Source organism: Bos grunniens, chromosome 6 (genome assembly GCF_055505025.1).
Source record: "Bos grunniens cultivar Pamir isolate PY7600 chromosome 6, Bosgru_T2T1.0, whole genome shotgun sequence".
Taxonomy (NCBI): domain Eukaryota; kingdom Metazoa; phylum Chordata; class Mammalia; order Artiodactyla; family Bovidae; genus Bos; species Bos grunniens.
In genome coordinates this window covers 26673546-26695610 of record NC_141170.1, presented here as the reverse complement: position 1 = coordinate 26695610, position 22065 = coordinate 26673546, and the positions used below count along the sequence as shown (strand labels likewise).

Sequence of the window (22065 nt, the reverse complement as noted above, 5' to 3'; positions counted from 1 at the left end):
CTAGACGGACCTTTGTTGGCAAAGTAATGTCTCTGCTTTTGAATATGCTATCTAGGTTGGTCATAACTTTCCTTCCAAGCAGTAAGCGTCTTTTAATTTCATGGCTGCAGTCACCATCTGCTGTGATTTTCGAGCCCCCAAAAATAAAGTCTGACACTGTTTCCACTGTTTTCCCCATCTATTTCCCATGAAGTGATGGGACCAGATGCCATGATCTTTGTTTTCTGAACGTTGAGCTTTAACCCAAAATAGTTTGATTCCTGCTGCTGAAAACCCTAATGGGAACTTAAACCTAGGCTCAAAACGGGAGGAGAAATGCAGTCTCATATAAATGGATCTGTGTTAAACATTAAGAGATACCTGTCTTCTACTATGGGATTCCCAGGTGGCTCAGTGGTGAAGAATCCACCTGCCAGTGCATGAGATGGGGGTTCGATCCCTGGGTCAGAAAGATCCCCTGGAGAAGAAAATGGCATCCCACTTCAGTATTCTTGCCTGGGAAATCGCATGGACAGAGGAGCCTAGCAGACTACAGTCAGTGGGGTCTCTGACTTAGGTAAACAACAGCAATCTACTAAGGATAAGCTTTCAAATTTTTTTGCCTAACACTTAGAGTGCTTGTTTAAAATGTAGATTTTAATGCAATAAAGTTATCTTTCCCAGAAATTATGTATCAGTAGTCCCGGCTAGAGTCTTAGAATTTACAATTTTAATAAGTGCCTGGGTGATCCTGAGGTGTATGATTGGAAGACTATGTTTTGAGAACTTGAAACTGTTAGTCACTCAGTCGTGTCTGACTCTGTGACCCCATGAACTGTAGCCTGCCAGGCTCCTCTGTCCATGGGATTCACCAGGCAGAAATACTGGAATGGACTGCCATTTCCTTCTCCAGGGGATCTTCCCGATACTTTGAGAAACGTGCTCTTAATTTGTGCTACAGAAAAAAGATGAAGGCTTTTAAAATTCCCCAGTGCTTGTCCCCAGGCTGAATCTATCATGTTGGTAGCTTTTTCATCCACAGCTCCCCTCACCCTCACCTTTCCCTCAACTAAAACTTCTGGGTAAGGCTTGCACCCACTCATCACCTGCTGAGACAGCATTTTCTAATAGTCTCTAGAACTTTCAAAAAAATGTCTTGTATAGCCAAACACCAAGGTTGGCCTCAGGGTACCATCCAGATTCTTACAGATTTCCTGGGCCAGTAGAAACTGGACCAAGTCACCTGGATTCTTGTTGAAACTCCATAAATGGAACAGGATCTGAGGGCAGTTGTCAGTGAGCATGTCTCATAATGAAGCCAGGTGTTTCATATCTGCATCTTAGATTGAGAGGTTCATTCTCAGGGAGTTGAAGTTCCAGATGAGGTGTGTGAGCTAACCAGACTAAGAGAAGAAAACAGAAGAGAACATATGACATCTAGACCTTCCTGTGGTGTCTGGGAAGCCCTCCATGACTCATGCTGGCACTAAAACTAAACACCCTTTCATTGAATTTCTTGGCTTAGCCTTTGTTGGGCAAGCTGGCAGATTCCCCTTTATGTCAAGTCTCAGAGGAGTCACTGCAGCACTCATTGGTGATTCTTTCTAGGGCATCACGAGCAAGAGGCTCGCGGGCCTATCCACACGTGCCATTCGATTTCATGTTCCTGCTCTCCAGAAGATGGCGCATTTCCTTACGCGTGGATCAGTGTTCTGGGGCACATCAACTGCGTCTCTCTATGTGAATACAAAGGATGCTGTTCATATATTCCAGGATCTTGAAGCTCTGATTGAGATTCTTTTTCTCCAGTGGGTACAAATTGTCATAGTAAAGGGATAGGTTAACTGTTGAGGATATTTAGTATCTGAAGAGAGGGTTAGTTAAACAGATAAATTTTCTGCTAATTTTTTCAGACTAATCAGTGTTATTGTTACCTTTGGATGGGATTCTGGAGGTTATTTGAAGCAATCTCCCAAAAAAGACATAAATGAGGAAACTGAATTCCAGAAAAGATAAGTGTTGTATCTAGATCTACTGCTCTTTAGTGACTATACTATGAAACAAAAATGTAATTTACTTCCCACTAAGTTATAAGTCTCAGAGATGACAGATTACAGTAGCAACAGACCAATTTGAAGTTTTTAATAGGGTAGATTATGTCTAACTAATAAAACTTTCTCTTTGTGTTTCAGGACTAAAAACTGAAAGTTGTGTTGAGAACATGGGTAAGATATGCTTTAAAGTATTATCTCTGTAATGGGAATTTTGTCAGTGTTATTTCTCCCTGGAATAGGTCAGAGTCACCCCACTATACTGTCACACTGTCAGCCCTTGCTTTCTCAAGGAAGAGTTATGCTGCCTCTCTTACCTTCTCAGGGGGAGGGTGCAGGGATCCACCTTAACCCTACCCCAGCTTTGCCTGTGGCTGTTCTCTCAAACACTGCATTTGCCTTATACATGCCGGGACTCTGCCAGCTCTGACCCTAGTCCATCATTACAGGAACTTAAGGGCTCCTGAAAACCCCTACATGACTGCTATGCACAGAGTAAGACTCATATTCCTATGTTTTGGCATCTTGGGAAGTAATATTTGGGAGACTGAAGAAGGAATGGAGTGAATATAGCTCAGGGGGAAAGACTCGGGGGGACAAAATGGTAACTTGGTCTGCTTTCTCAGAGGAAAATAGGAGAATATAACAAAAATAATCTTTCTTAGAGGGCCATGGGAAAGAATTGGAAAGGTAAATAGGAATTCTAAGAATGTTCAGGAACATTTGATGATGTTCCTGACATCATCAAATTAGACTCAACAGATTTTAACTGAAGTTGCGAGAAAATGCCTTGGGCTGGTACATACTTTGGATGGATCCTATTTGAAGATTTCTTTGTTAAAAAGTTTGAAAAATAAGGGTCCATTTCTACCTGTTTTCCTGGCTAGTTTTTCTGTGGATTCTTCTTCACATAATTAAAATGAATCTGTAACCATTTGTTTTCAAGATTGAAATTTTATTTCTCATATTGCCATATTTTGTTTGTATCTTGGATGTAAGCCAACTCAAATCTTTATAATTAATAAGCATGTAAAAATAGACTGAACCTGACATTCACTTCTGAGTATAGTACTATGTAATGAAAACATGTTTGTATTTTAGACTATTTTCAACCTGTCTACAACCCTGGTAAGTATGCTCTAATTTTTAAAAATAACCTGTACATGGGTGTTTAATAGCTCTTTCCTGTTCAGCAAATTCAGTTCTTAGCTGAAGAAAAGAAGTTCTTTGCACCTATGAAGGAGTAACTTGGCAGATAGGAAGTGGGGAAAAGAATCTATTCTGGGGAAATTTACCTCCCTTCAAATGAGAGGGTGGGCTCTCTGGACATCTGAACAATGTGGGAGTAAGGTTGGTGGGACCCAAAGAGCTAGGCACTCTTGACAGGTCCAAGGTCTCTTAATAGGAGAGCTCTATATTAAGTCGTTGAGGTTAGCCTGTGTGACACCAGACATCCAGATGAAAGTGTAAAAAGTTAATATTTTTGCCTTTCTTAAATAAGCTGGTGTTTGATATCATTTGACTAAAACGTCTGGGTGTAGACGTGCCACTCCCCACCCCCGCCCCCCACCCCCCCCCCACCTGCCCCGCCCCCCGCTGAGTTTCCATATGGTGATATGGCTCAGGTCACTTCTTTGTATCTAAGTTCCTTGATGACATGTTTGGCCCATGTGGCTACAGTGTGAAGAGAGAAAAGTTTCTAGTCTTTGCTTAAGTATGCAGGTTACTTGATGTTTAGAAGGTATTTCCTGTCCTTGTGTGAAGCATTTCATGCATCTGAGGACTTGGTTAGTAACACTTCTTATTGGCTCAGGCAGCCACAAGTTTTACTGGTCTCTTCACAGGGACTTCAGCTACCTCTTCAAGACAGACGTTTTTCTAGCTTGTGGAGATTGCTAGAAGACTTGCTATATGTAACAGTTTTTCTTGGTAGAAGGGGCCAGAGGACTGTTCAGCCCTATTAGCCAACTGTGTTTAGTTTGTAGCTGACACTTAAATTTAGTAGCATTAGTTTACTGGATATCAAGTGGATCTTTATGGCCATTTTACTTTAAAGTAGTTGTACTGTAACTATGATAACTCCCAGTTACTTTGGTCTGTTTTTGAAACTGATGAGTTTCTTTTTGTAACTTAGGTGAGGAAAACCAGAAGCTGGAAAACCCTGGTAAGACATTTTCATAAACTCTGGGAGCTTAGATTTGTAGGGCAACTTCCTTAGGGGTGGGAGCAGGTGGGCATAGAATGGTAAGGAAAAGTGGGAAGAGGCAGAACCCACCTGTAGCTTACGAGTTTGATGTATCAGAGGCCCTCCTGAGTTCCAGGTACCCTTCTTAATAAGGATGATACAGCAGCTCTCTCTGTCTCTTAGCTAACAATCCATAGGTCATCCCAGCAGAACAGTTAGAGACATCACACGTGGAACTAGTTCTAGAAAACCTATTATTTTTTGCTTTATACTAGCTGTTACATGGATAGAGGAAGGTGTGATTAATTGTTTCACAAACTCTTGTAACCTAGGGTGTTCATCAGGGGCATAAAAATGACATTTTTTCCTAAATTAAAATGATTATATATATACACACACACATATTTAAATATATGCCAATATATATATATATGTGTGTATATATGTGTGTGTATATAATTATTTATATATATATGTATAGTTGCTATTAGCTGTATTCATTTGATATTTAGTAAATTCTAAAGTATGACTCATTCCCAAGTTTTTTGGTCTTTTTAAAAATAATATTCTTCAAGGGTGCTGGGACACAAACATGCTCATAAATTACTGATGAGATTATAAATTCAAACTTCTCTGGAGGACAATTCCAATAATTTGTAACACTAGTCTTAAAATGTCCATACGTTTTAACCTAGCTGTAACACTTTTAGATATTTGTCCTAAGGAAATAAACATAAAAGTTTGTGTACAAAATATGTATAGACATGTTTGTACAGTGTTATAGTAGTGAAAATTTATAAATAAACTTAGTATCCAACAGTTGGACATTGTTAAATAAGTTACATTCTTATTATGAAACACTAACCAATTTAAAAATCATGTTTTCAAAAAATATCTGAAGATATGTTACTGTTTTTTAATCACTGATTGTGTCTGATTCTTTGTCAGTCCGTGGACTGCAGCCCACCATTCTCCTCTGTCCATGGGATTTCTCAAGCAAGAATACCTGGAGTGGGTTGTCATTTCTTTTTCCAGGGGATCTTCCCTACCCATGGATAGAACTCATGTCTTCTGCCTTAGCAGGCAGATTCTTTACCACTGTGCCACCAGGGAAGCCCAAAGATAAGAGAAAGTACTTACAATACAGTGACAGTAAAAATCACAGGATAAAAACAAACTCTGCTCAATACTGTGTAATGGCCTTAATGGGAAAATAATCTAAGAAAGAGTGGACATATGTGTATGTATAATAAATTCACTTCACTGTACTTCTGAAACTAATACATTGTAAGTCAGTTATACTCCAATAAAAATTTTAAAAAAGGATAAAAATAGCATATGGAATATAATGTCAAATTTATTTTACAGTGTTGAACAAACTTCCATTTATAAGATAAATAAGTACAAGGAATATAATGTACAACATGACTATAGTTAACAGCTGTGTAGTGTATTTGAAAATTGTTAAAAGAGTAGATCCTAAGAGTTCTCATCACAAGGGAAAAAAACTTTCTTTTTTGGTATTTATATGAGATGCTGGATGTTAAACTAAACTTATTGTGGTAATCATGCCACAATATATGTAACTCAGGCCATTATGTTGCACACCTTAAACTTATACAGTGTTTTATGTCAGTTATATCTCAGTAAAGTTGAAAAAGTAATGACAATGTATGTAGCATATACTCATATACATATATTATAACATATATTTCCTTCTTGTACCAGGAAATGTACCAGTATTAAGAATGAATAGCTCTGATATCTGGGATTATGAGTAATTTTTAATAAATTCCTATATTTTTCTAAATTGTCTATAATTATATTACTTATATAATCAAGAAATTTTATTAAAAAAATAAATCATGACAAGTATAGGTCAGAGTCTAAAAAATATAAATCAATAGAGATATTTCGCTTTATCTAAAAAGTGCCTGGATCACTGGCCATAGTTCTCTCTGTAATTTAGGCACCAGTGTGCTAAATCTCCTTCCTTTTTACTGAAAACTCTAAAAACTTTGGGAATGGGTCATCTCTCACTTGTAAATAGTTATATAAGGTTAATTTTCAAGCTTACTGCATTTATCATTACATAGTTCCTATTCTCATCTTTAGAAATGAAAAGCCAGGAACCCACTGTCTTTCCTGGTAAGTGATCCTTTATTTACTCTCTGAGACTAGCTTCAGGGTTAGAAGGAGATGTGAGGACTCCTAGAACTAAGGACATTACTGGACATGTAGAGTTTGAGGAATAAGTTAAGCCAAAACAGAGGAACTCTAGTTACTGAGAGCTGCTTATGTTCCATGTAATAATGTATTTAGCACTTTTATAATCATCACTTACTACAAACCTGCAAGGTTTTTCTTTTGCATAAATAAGGAAATAAAGGTCAGGGATTTATTAAGCCTGCCCAGTCAGAGAGCTAATAACTGTAATGACAACAGAACTAAACCAAGCAGAGTCTTAGACCCAGTACTGTTTCATTCAAAAACTGGTGTACTCAGATTGCCTTACGAAGATAAGGTTGGCTAGATCATGAAGTCCTTTAAGTCCAGCATCAGGAGTTTAGGCTTTGTCCAGTCTGAGAATGAAGAGCAATTAGAAGGTGTTTTTATTGTTACTGTTCCCCACCCCCACTCCCCCCTTTTTAAGTCTTGGAGATGGGGGCTGGTATACACAAAAGGGAGCATTAACAATGCAAGATAGTTGATTAAAATTAACCAGTATTCCTTTCTGTCTTCAGGTATGAAAAGCCAGGAAGCCACCCAGATACCTGGTAAGACAGCTTTATTTACACTCTTGGTCCAAATATGAGAAAGAAGGCTTCCTCCAGGTATTAAAGAGAATATTGTCATGAGACAACTAGTCATTAATATTTCCTTTACAGCCTCCTTCCTGCCTGTCTTTCTACAGAATTTTAGCTGGAGAAGAGAGTAGGAAAGTGCCTTTCCTCCCCAGTGTGTGTGCATTCTTGGAGCAGGACAGTTAGCTCTGTTGGGGGCAGGCAGAAGGCAGGCTGCTGCAACCTGGATGCATGCAGCCCAGCCTTAGATTCCACAGCTAAAGGTATTTAATAGAAACTTCCGACTTTATGCAAAAGCTGATTGTTAGCTTTGGCTATTAATAAAACCATCTCGGCATCTAGGATCTGCAGGTAACTAAGCATAGTATTCTCCTGGCATAGAGGCAGACTTAGTGAGGCGCCACGACAGAAGGCTTTTCTGAGTCTGGCATAGATTTGCACAGTGAGGGTTCATGTAGCCAGAACTTTGTAAGTAAAAGCCAGAAACTACAGTGCAGGTGGGCTCTCTGGTGCTTGTATCACTTGAGTTCATGAGACAAGAAGCAGTTTGAAAATTGTACTTACTGGAACACTCTGCAAGTCACTGAAAATTTCTTTCTCATTTAGGAATGAAAATTCCAGAATCTTTTTCACTACCTGGTAAGTAATGTTAGGCATGCTGGAGAGGAGACTGCCAGTCTGGGAAGTATAGATATATTTGTCACCATTACATATGCAGGGAGGCTAAGTACTTTGCGCAAGGTCACATGAGTGGAAGATCTAGGTTCTTATAACCAAATTGTTGTTCAGTTGCTAAGTCATGTCCTACTCTTCGTGGCCCTGTGAACTACAGTATGCCAGGCTGCTCTGTCACTATTTCCTGGAGTTTGCTCAAACTCACGGCCATCAAGTTGGTGATGCTGTCACCCCCTCCTCCTCCTGCCCTTAATCTTTCCCAGCAACAGGGTCTTTTCCAGTGAGTTGGCTCTGTATCAGGTGGCCAAAGTATTGGAGCTTCAGCATCAGTCCTTCCAAGTTCCGGGTTGATTTCCTTTTGGATTGACTGGTTTGATTTCCTTGCAGTCCATGGGAGTTTCAAGTGGGTAGCCATTCCCTTCTCCAGGGAATCTTTCTGGCCCAGGGATCGAACCCCAGTCTCCTGCATTACAGGCAGATTCTTTACTGTCTGAGCCACTAGGAAAGCTGCTATGACCAAGAACCAGTTTCTTAAAATTTATGGCTCCTCAAGTGTTTTTCCAGTATATTTATCATGCATATTTAACCTACCTTTAAGATATAACTATGAAAACAAGTATTTTAAAAAGTGTGAGGCTATTGCTGAATGCAAGGCTTGTGAGGGGCCTTGAGTTTCTATGGCCGGAGAAACTGAACAGTGTGACTCCCGTCAAGTCAAAAGGACCTCAGAACTTATGCTAATAGGGGAGGAAAAAAAATTAAAAGGCCCTCAAACTTAATTTTTATCTCTGAGACAAGGAGAAGACAAGGAGAAGGTTAAAAAAAAAAAAAAAGACATGATCTACTATTTTACCAGAGAGCTATGGACAGTAATAAAACTGCTCTATGCCTAAGAATTGTCATCTTTCAAATGTGGCTAACACACATATGTTGCCTTATGGAGATACCTGTAAGGCCTATGAAAACACAAAATCTCAGGGTGCAAGCCCCTATCCAGTGCTTATAAATACTTCCTTTTGAATTCATAAGGTGTTTTGAAAATAATTTTTGGTAGGTTTTGTTATTATGGAATGATAATCTGTTAAGGAAATAGATTTCTGGCATCTGCTAAATGGCATCCATCCACACAGCACTGAGCTTTGCTTAACATTGCTGCCTTTGGGTACTGCGTGCTGTGGGCAGGAACCAGCCGTTCACAGTTCACTGTGACCAAGAGAGAGAGGTTCCAGCAACACTTTTATATTCACCCAGATTTGAATGATTGAACTTACTTGGCCACAACTTTGGAAGTGAACCTCTAGTGACCTTGATGGCACACTTTGTCTACATCTCTTCAGCTCGCTGGACCCGAGTGTACATAGTACTCTCATTGGCACCGTACTAGGCACACTGGGTTTTGAAAGGCAGTTGCTTAGCAAGGTATGGGGGATGCACATGGTCTGTATAGACAGACCCAACTTCATGAAGTCTCTCCTCTGCCATTTTCCTCTTGGTAACTTTGTATAAGTTATTTCACTTTTCTGGACCTCTACTTCTGCATCTGTAAAACAAGGAAAGCTTCTGTCTTGCAGAACTAAAGTCCTAATTTAGGATTAAAGTCCTAATGAGATAAAGCCCTGACAAAACAAATGGTGGGTTAAAATAGTAAATGGTAGTTGCCTTTACTATTATCTGAATAATAAATCTTTTTCTCATTTAGGAATAAAAATGTTACAACCGGATGAAAAACCTGGTAAATTCTTTTTAGAAAATTCTTTTATGTATGTAGGGGTGGAGGCACCATGGGGTCTGAGTCCTTTACTGTAATCGCTCACTGAGCTCCATATTAAGGGGTCTGGACACTTGGGCTGTATAGCTTGACATCCAGTCTGCAAGCCACAGGGGAGGGCTGAGGACTCCTTTCAGTGTGAGCAGCGGACTGCTCTTAGGGCTCCCTGGGTCAGGCAGAGACAAAGGCAGTTGACCTGAAGCTGGGACAGTTGACCTCCAGCTGCGCCTGTCTATTCCAGAAGGGGCAGGTTTCTCCAGGTGAGCAGGCTACTGAGGGAATCTGTAGTCACAGGAATGGCAGCATCAAGGAGGGGTGTGTGAGCCCTGCACAGCGTGGGACATGCTTTCTGCACTCCTTACTGCACGATCCATGTCCTCCAGCAATAAGCCGCTCAGTTTTGCTGGGACTGTTTTGTATGTATTGTGCCCTTTCTTAGAAAACTGTTATAGTGCAGGCTTTTTTAAAGGTGATGTCAAAACATTTACACAGAATCTCATATAATCCAATGAGAGAAGTACTGCTACCATTTCAGAGATGAAAACATGGAATATAGGGAAGTTAAGGAACCTGTAAAAGGCTAGAACGAGACATTCAAGACCCAAACTTACCAAGTTTTGTTCATTTTCTGTTGCATGACACTTGTCTACCAGCTGGATGTAGTTACAGAAAATACACCTCTAATCTGGGCTTCTAGAATTGGCATTTGGCTTCAGAGCCATCAAAATATGGAAATATTGCAATATTTTAATTTTAACACACTTGGAGTTGGAATAGCATAGTAATTAAGAGCAGAGGCTTTGAAAGCAGGTATTGCTCCCGCTGATTACCAAGCATAAAAGTTGTGATTTTATGCAACTTTTGGGGAAATCTGTATTAATATGGATAACTCTACTACCTAGTAGGGCTGTAAGAAGTAAAAGTGTTAATGTACATTAAGTATTTGGTCAATGTGTGACACAGTAAGCATTCAGTAAATGGTAGGTGCTGTAGTTGCACTTGGGAATCTGAGGTTAATATGTAAAAAAGACTTCTCTATAAACAAAATTTTAACTTTTTAAAATGGAAACACACATACATTGTAAAAAAAAATTTCAAAGCATGCAAATAAGTAAACTTAGACCCTCCCCCCAATACCTGTAAGTCTAATATCCTGACCTTCAGTCCCACACCCAGAGATAACCAAGTTTGCTTAATCATTTAATGAGATTTTTTTCTCTTTGGTGTACAATGCAATTAACTGAACATCTGTTTCTATTTTAGAAGACAAAAGCCAAGATATCAAACAGCCTAGTAAGAAATATTTCTTTTCCTTAGTTGATAATGTCTGTTTCTGCAATATACAAAAACTGAGAAAGTTTTTTTTAAAAAAAGACATCAATCTCGAGTTTAAAGCATCCTAACAGAATATAATGTCACATCCAAATACTTGTATGTGCGAATGGTGGGGGCAACTTGATTTTGTTTCTTAAGCAGTGATTTTCAACTGTATATAGAGACTACTTTTTCAGGCAATGGTTCTCAACTCTATCAACCCAATTCTTTTAGAACAAATATTTTATAAAGGTATTCTGAAATAAAATTCTTAGTTAAGACCCACTTGCACCCATAAAAAAATCAAGTAATGTCCTAATGATATAACAAAATTATAAACATTTCAGTATGTAAATAAATGCCTACATTATTCTACATAATGAAGTAGTCAGATGATTCTATTTAATTACACAAATAAATTTGGATTTAAGAGAAACCTGGAAGCTATTCTATATAAGAAAAATGAAAGTGGAGAAATACTGTGGGCTTATTAGGTAGAAACTAATTAGATACTAAACTAATAATCTAAACTTATTATATAGAAACTAATGTTTATTAAAACTATCCAAATACATTTTGCCTATATGTAAAACAGGGTCTGGATATAAATACATTTTTAATTTACATATATGTCTACCAGTGCATTTGAAATTTATGTGGAAGTGGGTCAGTTTTTCGTTGTGCAAGACTGTCCACAGCATGGTACTGGTCTTCTACTTCTATACCCCACTGCTGTGATAATCAAAAAATATCCTGACAAGTTTGCAAACTGCCTCTTAGTAGGCCCTTGAGAACCCCTTGAGAATCACTGCTCTCTAGTAGCAAACTAATGCAGGAGTGCATCCGCCTGTCCATTTCCCCATAACTGCATGTTTATGATTATGGCAAGCAAATACATTGATGATTTGAAGGTTTTATAATATTGCCATGGTTTCACTTATGAAATGTGAATGGTGAGCCCATCTGGGTCTTTCCAGTCAGTCTTCCCTGGTAGTCTAAACCAGAACACAGTCAAAAGTCAGACATCTACATTAAGGGCAGTGTGAATCACACCATCCTGGATGGCTGGACTCTACTGAACCTCTCTCTGCTAGTTCAGATGGAAGGGAAGTGGTTTTCTCCAGAGTAGTGTTTTTTGTTTTTTTTTTTTAACTTTACAATATTGTATTAGTTTTGCCAAATATCGAAATGAATCCGCCACAGGTATACCTGTGTTCCCCATCCTGAACCCTCCTCCCTCCTCCCTCCCCATACCCTCCCTCTGGGTTGTCCCAGTGCACCAGCCCCAAACATCCAGTATCGTGCATCATTTTATGTATAAAGGGAAAATTTTTTTCTTTTTTTTTTTTTAAATCAGCTTGCAGGGCTTAGTGTTTTAAAAAATGCAGCTATATTCCATTGTATACTGGTAGAATATACATATGAAATATACCATTGTACTCAAAATAGATAAGACACAGCATTAAACTTTTATCTTTTATATACAGAAAATGAAAATTTTCAATTGCCAAGAAATTCTAGTGAACTTGAACAATGAGAAATTACTTTTGTCTACTTAAATACTAAAAAGGCTGTGGAAACCTGGATAAAACCTAGATCAACACACCTTGATGATACATATGAAAATATAGCCCCCAGCCTGTAATGAACTGTGTTTATTTTAAAGTTGTCCTGGTTTGAAGTACTTGATATATGTTTCTAATCTAACTTGTCTGTTCATATATTCAGGAAATATGCTGTCAGTAGATGAAATGTGATACTCAGAATGACATGTGTCAGTGACTGTGTGTTCTCATTAACAGCTCCAGCTCCAGCAGTTCCAGTTCCAGGTCCCAAAAGCCATCCCTCTGCATCTTCTGGCAAAATGCTCCTTCCCCAGTGTGGGACATTCATCATTTTAATCAGTGTTTCTGCTATAAATCTTGGTCGCTCTGTAGTCTGATACATTCTTTACTTGTACTTTACATTGTACTTGAAATACAACTACAGGCATCCCACAGAAATCATTGAAGGGAATGATGTATTTTTCACTTGTTGGTCAACATTCAGTTGATAAAACGTGAATTTGTTATTCACTTAGCAAATCTGGTAGTAAACCCAGATATCATAGAATTTGTTTTTCACTTATTTCTATATTAATTTTATGATTGTAAAAAAAACTGTATACTTTTAATTCAATAAAAGACCTTTAATTTCAGTAGAATTGCCAGATACTGAAAGGCTGTTGCTAAACCATGAAAAGATGCCAGGATTCTTGGCCTCCGGAGGAGAAGAATTCAATCCGGGGCCAGAGACAAGGCTTGATTGCTCAGAGCTTTTGTGTAATAAAGTTTTATTAAAGTTAAAGGAGATAGAGAAAGCTTCTGACATAGGCATCAGAAGGGGGCAGAAAGAGTACCTGCTTGCTAGTGTTAGCAATGGAGATATATACTCTCCAGTGAATCAAAAGAATGTCTGGAGGTTGTAAAGACCTCACCAGACCTACTCCCATAATTTACATTTTAAGATAACAGGATTAGCCAGAAGGTTTAATCCAGAGACTGTCCTCAGGCAGGATACATTATTGTTATATAATCCTAAAGAATGTAGAGGGGAAAAAAGTTTGTCCTTTCTTCCTCCTTGAGAATTCCAGACCCCTCTCTCCTTGGGGACCCCTAGGCTTCTTATCAACCTGCCTAGGAAATGACTCTCAATACTAAAATATCAATAATGCTAGTGGTTAACATGAATTTAATTCCTGAATTAAAATTTTAAAGGTGTTTTACTCATCTTTAAAGGATCAGACTTTGACTTCAAATAGTATATTCTTTCAGTCTCTTCATTTTCCTTCTATATAGGAACACTTTGTATTTTTACAAACACAAGAGTTTACTAAGTATTACACATACACAGTCCCTAACTTGAACCTCATATTAACCTAGGAAGGCAGACAGTACTAAATGAGTATGTGGGCTCAGTAGGAAAGGAGAATGAGGGAAGTGCAGTAAGGTGCTCTTTTCCCCAAGAAAAAGAGTGGTTGAATGGTAACTGATTTAGGCATGGACTTTGATAAGTGACACTTGTTTACACTGCCAACGTTTCAAAAAGAACTTAGGCCATTTTCAGAGATACAGAAAAACTTCATGAAGTCTAAACTAGGTGTTAAGGGTTCAGTGTGCTTTAATTCTACCATTTACCTCTCTTCATGTTGAGAATTTTGAGTGAACTATCCACAAGAACCATTATGCAGTTCACAGAACGTGTATAAATTGTGCTAGAGAGCACAACTTAGTCCTGAGGCCAAAGTGAGTCTGATTTACATCCAAATCTAGAACTTGGTTATCATTTGCTTGGAGCACAAGTCAGGTACACACCAGGGCTGCTTATCTATCTAACCAGCTGCATGAACAAGGCCTGTAGCCTGCCTTACACATGTAGTCACCAGCAGAATTGAAACTTAGGAGGCTAACTGGACCTGTCTTTAAAAGGCAGACCCTGAGCCCTGTTTAGGGCTTGTGAAATTAGAAATTAAGAATATGACAGCACAAAAAATTAAAGGCTAGAGAGGTGAGCATGGTTAGCCATCTGTCCAACAGGATGTTGCTCACTGAGGAGCAATTCTCATTTGTTAAATCACTAGTTCTTCCCACAGTAAGAGGGTGTGCAGAGGGGCAAACTCCTTTCACCTTTGGCTACAAGGATGAGAAAGACAGAGGTGTTAGAAGAAACAGCCCACGAGCCTTGTTTGTGGCTCCTACACAACTGTTAGCTAGTCTGCATCTGGACACATTCCTCCAGTGGTATCTCAGAGGGGGCCTCTGGATACACAGCATACCACACTCCTCGCCATCCTCATAGTAACACAGTGGCAGGGTTCACATGCTGTTTATGACACCTCTCATCATAAGCCAAAGCATGACGCAGAAATGCAGAGTGAAAGCATTCCAAGAGGGGCTAACATGATGCAGTGAGATGTACCGTGTGTAGTCAGAGAAATTGCTTAAATTATCTGGTTTTAAAGAATGACTATTGCACATTACCATGTCTAATTTAGATTTTCCAGTGTTTTCAGATGCTAATGATGTATTAGAGAATTCTTATATATGAAGTAATTTCTATTTGCTGTACCCTGGTCAAAATACATCAGTACTGAGGGTGAAGTGAAAGTCTCTTAGTCATGTCCAACTCTTTGCAACCCCATGGACTGTAGTCCTTGGAATTCTCCAGGCCAGAATACTGGAGTGGGTAGCCTTTCCCTTCTCCATGGGACCTTCCCAACCCAGGGATCAAACCCAGGTCTCCCGCATTGCAGGCAGATTCTTTACCAGCTGAGCCACAAGGGAAGCCCTTCACTTTGAGGGTGAAGTCAGACTTAAAACCAGGTTAAAACTGAAATACTTGAGTTGTGATTATGATTTAATACTTGTATGAACATCAATCATCTTTCTCCCAGAACCAAATAAAGCACCAGACAGAATTATATAAAAAGTAATTATAATCAAGATTTATTTATGTTTTCATATTTTTTAGAAATAAAGAGGTTTAAAAAACAAAAAATGGTGCAAAAATGATAAAATGTAATTCTTCTGTTATATCCTAATTGCTTACGTGTGTTCTGTAAATTCCAAATAAGTAAAATAATATAAAAATATATATTCAAATCTTTATAGAATGAAAAGAAAACCACATTAATCATTAAATACTCTTGGATTTTCTTTACTCCTCCCACAGATGAATTCACAAATATAAAAACTGACATTTACATTCTGAAGTACAAATCTCCAGCAGCCAAGTAATTATACAGTTTATTTTGTTATGTGCAAAGTAGACATTTCATATTTACTTGCTATGGAAAGCAGAGTACAGGCTCAATGGAGAATAATCATTAAACATAGATTATTTTTAAGAACACTGCTGTTGTAAAAATGTAGAATAGTAAATATTTTTTGGTAATTATGTATTTCTCTTTTAAAGTAATTACAGCTTTTAGATATAAATCTTTAAAAGGCTATCTCTGAAGTGAGGTGACTGTTATTTCAGATTTGATGAATAATAATTTTTCAGTAACCTTCTCAAAAACCAAGTCAGGAGAGAGGATTGTTTTTTCCCCCCTTCCACGTGGTCAGTTTCATTTTTAAAGAAGGCCTGTTGTAACACGAAGATGTATTTCACAAACCTTTAACATAAGTTTGTGAGCTGTCAACTGAAGACACCACCTCTGATGTGGATGGTTTCATTCAATCCATGTTCTACCAACTTGATATCTTCTAAGTCATCTTTTATGATGCTAATCAAGTGGCTAAGGCCTTCCTGTTGTTGTTTCAAATGCTAGAAGGAATCAAAAAAAAAATCAATGTATTTCTCTATTAAACTGCAAGCTACTTACAAGAAAAAGGCTTATTTTTCATTATTTTACTAGCAACACAGGACTCAGTTGCTCTCATATGCATATTTTAAAAATTCGCATTGTATCTTTTGCTAACACTTTTAAATACAGTTAAATACTGTGAAAAGCAAAATCAAATATGTAATAAACATAACAGATTTTACAAAAGATGCAGATCTTTAGATTCCTTTTATCAACCTGTGAAAAAAACCAGTTATATTAAAACAATGCAAGAAGGTACTCAAATATAGATTAACAAAATAATCATTCTGAGAATTTCCATGTTTTCAAGTACAAAGTATAAACTGATAACGGTGGTAACTACTATTGCTAACATTTCAGGTGTTTATATTATTCCCAATTTTACTGCATATATACTCATTCTAATATGTTGGAATTGTTCTCATTTAATTATAAATATGAATATAATCAGGTATATGTATAAATTAAAAGATGCTTACTCCTTGGAAGGAAAGTTATGACCAACCTAGATAGCATATTCAAAAGCAGAGACATTACTTTGCCAACAAAGGTTCGTCTAGTCAAGGCTATGGTTTTTCCAGTGGTCATGTATGGATGTGAGAGTTGGGACTATAAAGAAAGCTGAGCACCAAAGAATTGATGCTTTTGAACTGGGGTGTTGGAGAAGACTCTCGAGAGTCCCTTGGACTGCAAGGAGATCCAACCAGTCCATCCTGAAAGAGATCAGTCCTGAGTGTTCATTGGGAAGACTGATGTTGAAGCTGAAACTCCAATACTTTGGCCACCTGATGCAAAGAGCTGACTCATTTGAAAAGACCCTGATGTTGGGAAAGATTGAGGGCAGGAGGAGAAGGGGGCGAGAGAGGATGAGATGGTTGGATAGCATCACTGACTCAATGGACATGAGTTTGGGTAAACTCCGGGAGTTGGTGATGGACAGGGAGGCCTGGCATGCTGCAGTCCATGGGTCACAAAGAATTGGACACGACTGAGCGACTGAACTGAACTGATAACTTTTTGAGAACCCAAGAGCCAAACTAGTTTTTAGTTGCATAAAACAGCAATATTCATTCTAAAGCACATAATAAAATTAGATAAATAAGGACATTTATAACTACCTAAAATCCTCAGGCCATGCCAATTAGTCCTATCTAATATGTTCCACAGAGTTTGCCATCTTAATATTTTTAGACAGTTGCTTAATGGATGAACAGCTTTCTTTAAACCAATCTGTATTTATACTAATGAAAGTAAGCTAGAGTAGTACTTCCTAATGTTTTCATAGAAGTGAGCCTTAGACAAGTGGTCTGAGGTCTTGGCTCCTGTAGCCTCCACCCAGGTCCCCTGAGGGCTGATGGGATCAGTAACCCTCCCTTCAGCAACTACCATTCTACTCTTGGGTACACCATATGAATGGAATCCTACAACTTTTGTCCTTTCAAATAACCGGCTTATTTCACGTAATGTCTTCAGAGTTCATCCATGATGTGTGTGTGTGTATTAACTGCCTGCCTTTTTAAGGCTAATACTCCATTGTATACATATACCATATTTTGTCTACTTATCCATCTGTTGACACCTGGATTGCTTCCACTTTGGCTACTGTGAATGATGCTTCTATGAACATGGGCATGCAAATATCTGAGTCACTACGTTCAATTCTTACAGGTACATTCCCAGAAGTAGGATTGAGGGACTGTACTACAATTCTGTATTTAATATTTTAAGGAAGCATTTTTCACAGTGCCTGTGTATATCATTTTACATTGCCACTAGCAATGCACGACAGTTCCATTTTCTTTACATCCTCTAAACGTGTTATTTTCTGGAGGGTGTTTTGTTTTGGATAATAGCCATCCTTATGGACATGAATTCACCTTTTAAAAAGTGCACTCCAGTGGAAAACTTACCTGCTTGATTTCTCGTAACAGATCTGCGTCTATGTAATATCTTTCTTCAGATCTGACTGCTCCAAAGTGATTCTGCATCCTGATTTGGGACATCAGTTCATTTAGTCGGCCCTTAAAAATAATACTGAGTTGAATTATAACTGCTCACAACAGCAACCATTTCTAAGAGAATGTTTTAAAAGGATGGATACTACTATAATTAAAGGCATTTCAATTCTCCTTTTGTACTTCGTTTGAAACATTAATACAATCATACAATTAATACATGCCCAGTATATCATGATTAAGAGTCTACTTTAGAAAGCAAGTTTTAATTAAAAAGAACATGTACTTAATAAAGAACATGTACTTGGTCTTTTTGAAGACCAAGTAACATTTCTGAGCCACCTGAAACAAATTCTAGCTTTATGGTCTTACCTTAAACTGAGTAGGGGCATTTAGTTCACCCTGAATTGTATCTAGCTGAACTCGCAACTGCTCTTCATCAGCTTGGATGGCATACCCACTCTTCCTCTGAATTTCCTGTTTGATTAGGACCTACACAAAGAAAGCCCAACAATAACAATAGAATTATCTCTCTTCATTTATGCAGGTAATTTTATTACACATCAACTGTTGAAAGAAATTAGCTAAATACAATAGTTAGAATCATAACAGTTTAAGATTTGAATTGTTTGCCCATTCTTATTAGGCAAGTTACATGAATTTTAATGACCACATGATTTTCATGATTAGCCAATAATTAAGCATTCTTATATCGAGGGGGATATATAGTTTCTAGTTTTGACACTCTGAACAATGCTATAATAGTTTTGTCTGTGTATATAATATCTTTATTTACTGGTATAGACTGCCATGAATTCAAGATTGCTGGGTTTAAAGGTAGGTGTGTTCAGTCTTCAGAAGCTGCTAAATTGCTTTCCCAAATATCCTAGCAACTTATGTATTCATAAGACACACATAAGACTACCCTTTTCCACACATTTCTGTCAGCAATAGGTAATGACGTTTAAAGTTTTTCCAGTCTGATGAGTACTAAAGCATCACACGATTTTTCTTTTTTAAAAATCTGCATCCTCTTGATTGTTTTTTCTTTCTTGGCCACTTGGCTTCTGGGATCAGTTCGGTTCTTAGTTCCTTGACCAGGGATTGAACCCAGACTCCCTGCAGTGGAATTGGGGAGCTTTAACCACTGGACCACCAGGGGATTCCACCCCCACCTTGAATGTTGAAGGACCATCTTCCACCAGGTAAGAACTACTCCACATCTGCCCTTCTGTGAATTGCCTTTACACATTTGCCTGTATTTCAGCTGGGGTTTTAGGGGTCAAAATGTAGCACTTCTTTGTAAGATACAAATATTTACAACGAAAATCAGTGCTGTTTCCAAATTCACAATTTTCTTTTTCTAAAATCACTTGACTACTAACAAATGGCTTCTGTTTTCTTTTGCTATACAAAATTTTTGTTAGTCAATTTTGTTTTACAGTTTCTGGTTTTCTGGCTACATGTCTCTTCAATCCCTAGGTTGTTCATGTAGCTTCATAAATTTCTTAAGAGTTAAGTCTTTAATACCCCTTGTTTTTGTATATGGGCTTCCCTGGTGGCTCAGATGGTAAAGAATCTGCCTGCAGTGCGGGAGACTGGGGTTTGATCCCTGGGTTGGGAAGATCCCTTGGAGGACAGCATGGCAATCCACTCCAGTATTCTTACCTGGAGAATCCCCGAGGACAGAAGAACCTGGAGCTAACTGGTACATGGTGTGATACAGTGGTCAAATTTTCCAGATGGATAGACAATTACTAGCATTATTAACTAAACCCAATGAATTGAAATATCACCTTTTTCATATTAAGATACAATGTGCATCTATTTCTGGATTCTCTATTCTGTTCTGTGGATCTTTATGTCTAATCTTACACCAAGCCCATGTTAATTTGATTACAAGAACTTTAAATAGTTTCTAAAATTTGATAAAGCAAGTCCGCTACACTATTTCTTGTTTGTTTTCCTGAATCTATTCTCAAAAGTTATCCTTACTTATGTACTGAAAGATTTTAATCAGTTTGTTTAAAGCTGTAATTCACTCTTAAAATTTATAAAGTAGATATTTTCTTATCTAAGAATATGGTTTAATCTGTGAAAACTTTAATTCAGATTGTATATTTTCCTCACAAATTTATTCCTAAGTATTTTACAGTTTTTTCATGATAATGAATGGAATACTCTTATTTCCTTTAATAGTATAAAGAAACACTGATTTCTAAAACACTGATTTTAAAACACAACACTGATTTAGTATAAAGAAACACTAAAAATCTCATATTTAGCCATCTTACCACATTAATTCTATTATTTATTTCCTTGGGTTTTCTAGATACAGTCATATCATCAGCAAAGAGATAATCTCTTTTCATTGTTTTATACTAGTTTAATTACCCTGCTTATTTACAAAAACTTACATATTTTCCTTCCATGTGTTGCTAGGATAAATTATGTTCATAGATCCTGTTATAGAACCAACCGTCCATTCCTGAAATTAACCTTAGTCAAAGTATATTCCTTTAAGAAAAAAATTACATTCCTTTAGAATTTGATAATAGCTGGATTCTCTTATATTTTACTTAGGTTTTCTGCACTTGTTTTCTTTGGTCAGATTTACTGAGTTATAATCCACATACAACAAAATTCACCCTTTTTAGGAGTACAGTTCTATGTATTTAGATGAACACAGGTTACCCATCACCACAATCAAGATATAGAACATTTCTATCACCCAAAAAGTTCCCTCCTGCTCCTTGTAGTCTCCTCTCCTTTACTGCCGCTCCTAGCAACTACTGATCTATTACATACCTGTCGCTGTGCCTTTTTCATGATATCAGATAAAGGGAATTATATATAGCCTTTCAGTCTGGTTTATCTTACTTAGCATAATCTGCACCTCTATTAGAATTATCTGTTTATAAATTTTTATTTGGGGGTACTAAAAGCTGATGTAAAATGCTGCAGCTGCTCTGGAAAAATAATTTGGTTATTGAAAAGGTTGAACACAGAGGTACACATTACCAAGCAATTGCCAACCTTGGTTTATGTATCCCAAGAGAAACAAAAGCATATATCCACATAAACACTTGTACACAAGTGTTAATAGTAACATTCAGAATAGCCAAAAAAGTTTAAACAACCAAAATGTTCATAGATTGATGAAGAGATAAAATCTGTTAATCATACAATGAAATATTTATTCAGCAATAAAAAGGAAGTACTGTTACATGCTACAACATGAATGAACACTGAAAATATTCTGAGAAAGCCAGTCAAAAAATACCACATATTTTATGATTTCATTTACAAGAAGTGTTCAAAAATAGGCAAATCCATAAAAATGCAAAGTTGTTGCCTACAACTAGGGGGTTTAGGATAAAATGGGGAGTTGCTGCTTATGGGTATGGTGTTTTTTTAAATTTAGAGTGATGCAAATGTTGTAAAACTTGATTGTGGTGATGGTTGTACAAAGTTGTGAATATACTAAAAATAAAATAGGTGAATTGTATGGTATATGAATTATATCTTAAACTGTTAAAAAAAACAGCTATATTTTTCTTTTTGTCTGAAATAAAGTAACTTTAGAATTAGCTCATTAATGTTTAGACAAATGAATCTACTTGACCTTTGTGCTTTTTCCGCTGTTGGATCTTTAATAACTTTCCCAATTGCTTCTATGGTGTTTGTCTATTTAAGATGTTTTTTCTGTAGGTCAATTTAAATAATTTCCATTTTGCTAGAAAATCATCTAACATCTAAATTTATTGCCCTGAATTCCACTGTAGTATTTTCTTATTTTCTTGTGTATGTATGTGGTATTATCTCCTTTCTTACTTCTAATTTTTCTTTTCTGTCTTTAGGCTCATGAGATGAGTCTTTTTTTCCTTCTTCAGATTCATATTTAGCCATTTTAATGGTCTTTTTAAAGAAACAGCTCTTCAACTTATTCTGCTATGATTGTTTTCTGCTTCAATCATTCCACATCAT

The 22065-nt window shown here is 37.3% G+C and overlaps 2 protein-coding genes across 29 annotated transcripts in view; one reads left to right on the top strand and one right to left on the bottom strand.

Moving 5' to 3' along the window:
• The window catches only part of ART3 (ADP-ribosyltransferase 3 (inactive)), a 143217-nt gene extending 130244 nt beyond the window's left edge, over window positions 1-12973 (top strand). For 3 of the 28 annotated variants that reach the window (XM_086405308.1, XM_086405325.1, XM_086405323.1), the window contains exons 4-12: window positions 2172-2204; window positions 3132-3158; window positions 4165-4194; window positions 6331-6363; window positions 6960-6992; window positions 7626-7658; window positions 9394-9426; window positions 10726-10755; window positions 12579-12973. In XM_086405308.1, the coding sequence (XP_086261434.1) occupies window positions 2172-2204; window positions 3132-3158; window positions 4165-4194; window positions 6331-6363; window positions 6960-6992; window positions 7626-7658; window positions 9394-9426; window positions 10726-10755; window positions 12579-12718 (392 nt within the window). In that variant the 3' untranslated portion in view covers window positions 12719-12973. Of the gene's footprint in view, window positions 1-2171; window positions 2205-3131; window positions 3159-4164; window positions 4195-6311; window positions 6364-6959; window positions 6993-7625; window positions 7659-9393; window positions 9427-10725; window positions 10756-12578 lie in introns of all 28 variants that reach the window. The other 25 variants (XM_086405311.1, XM_086405330.1, XM_086405328.1 and 22 more) reach the window with 14 other exon arrangements.
• Window positions 12974-15232: 2259 nt separating this feature from the next.
• Window positions 15233-22065, bottom strand: part of NUP54 (nucleoporin 54) — a 32751-nt gene continuing 25918 nt past the window's right edge. Inside the window, exons 10-12 of the mRNA XM_086405305.1 lie at window positions 18451-18570; window positions 18034-18144; window positions 15233-16083 (exon numbers count right to left, since the gene is read on the bottom strand). Coding sequence (XP_086261431.1) covers window positions 15955-16083; window positions 18034-18144; window positions 18451-18570 — 360 coding nt within the window. The 3' untranslated portion in view covers window positions 15233-15954. The remainder of the gene's footprint in view (window positions 16084-18033; window positions 18145-18450; window positions 18571-22065) is intronic.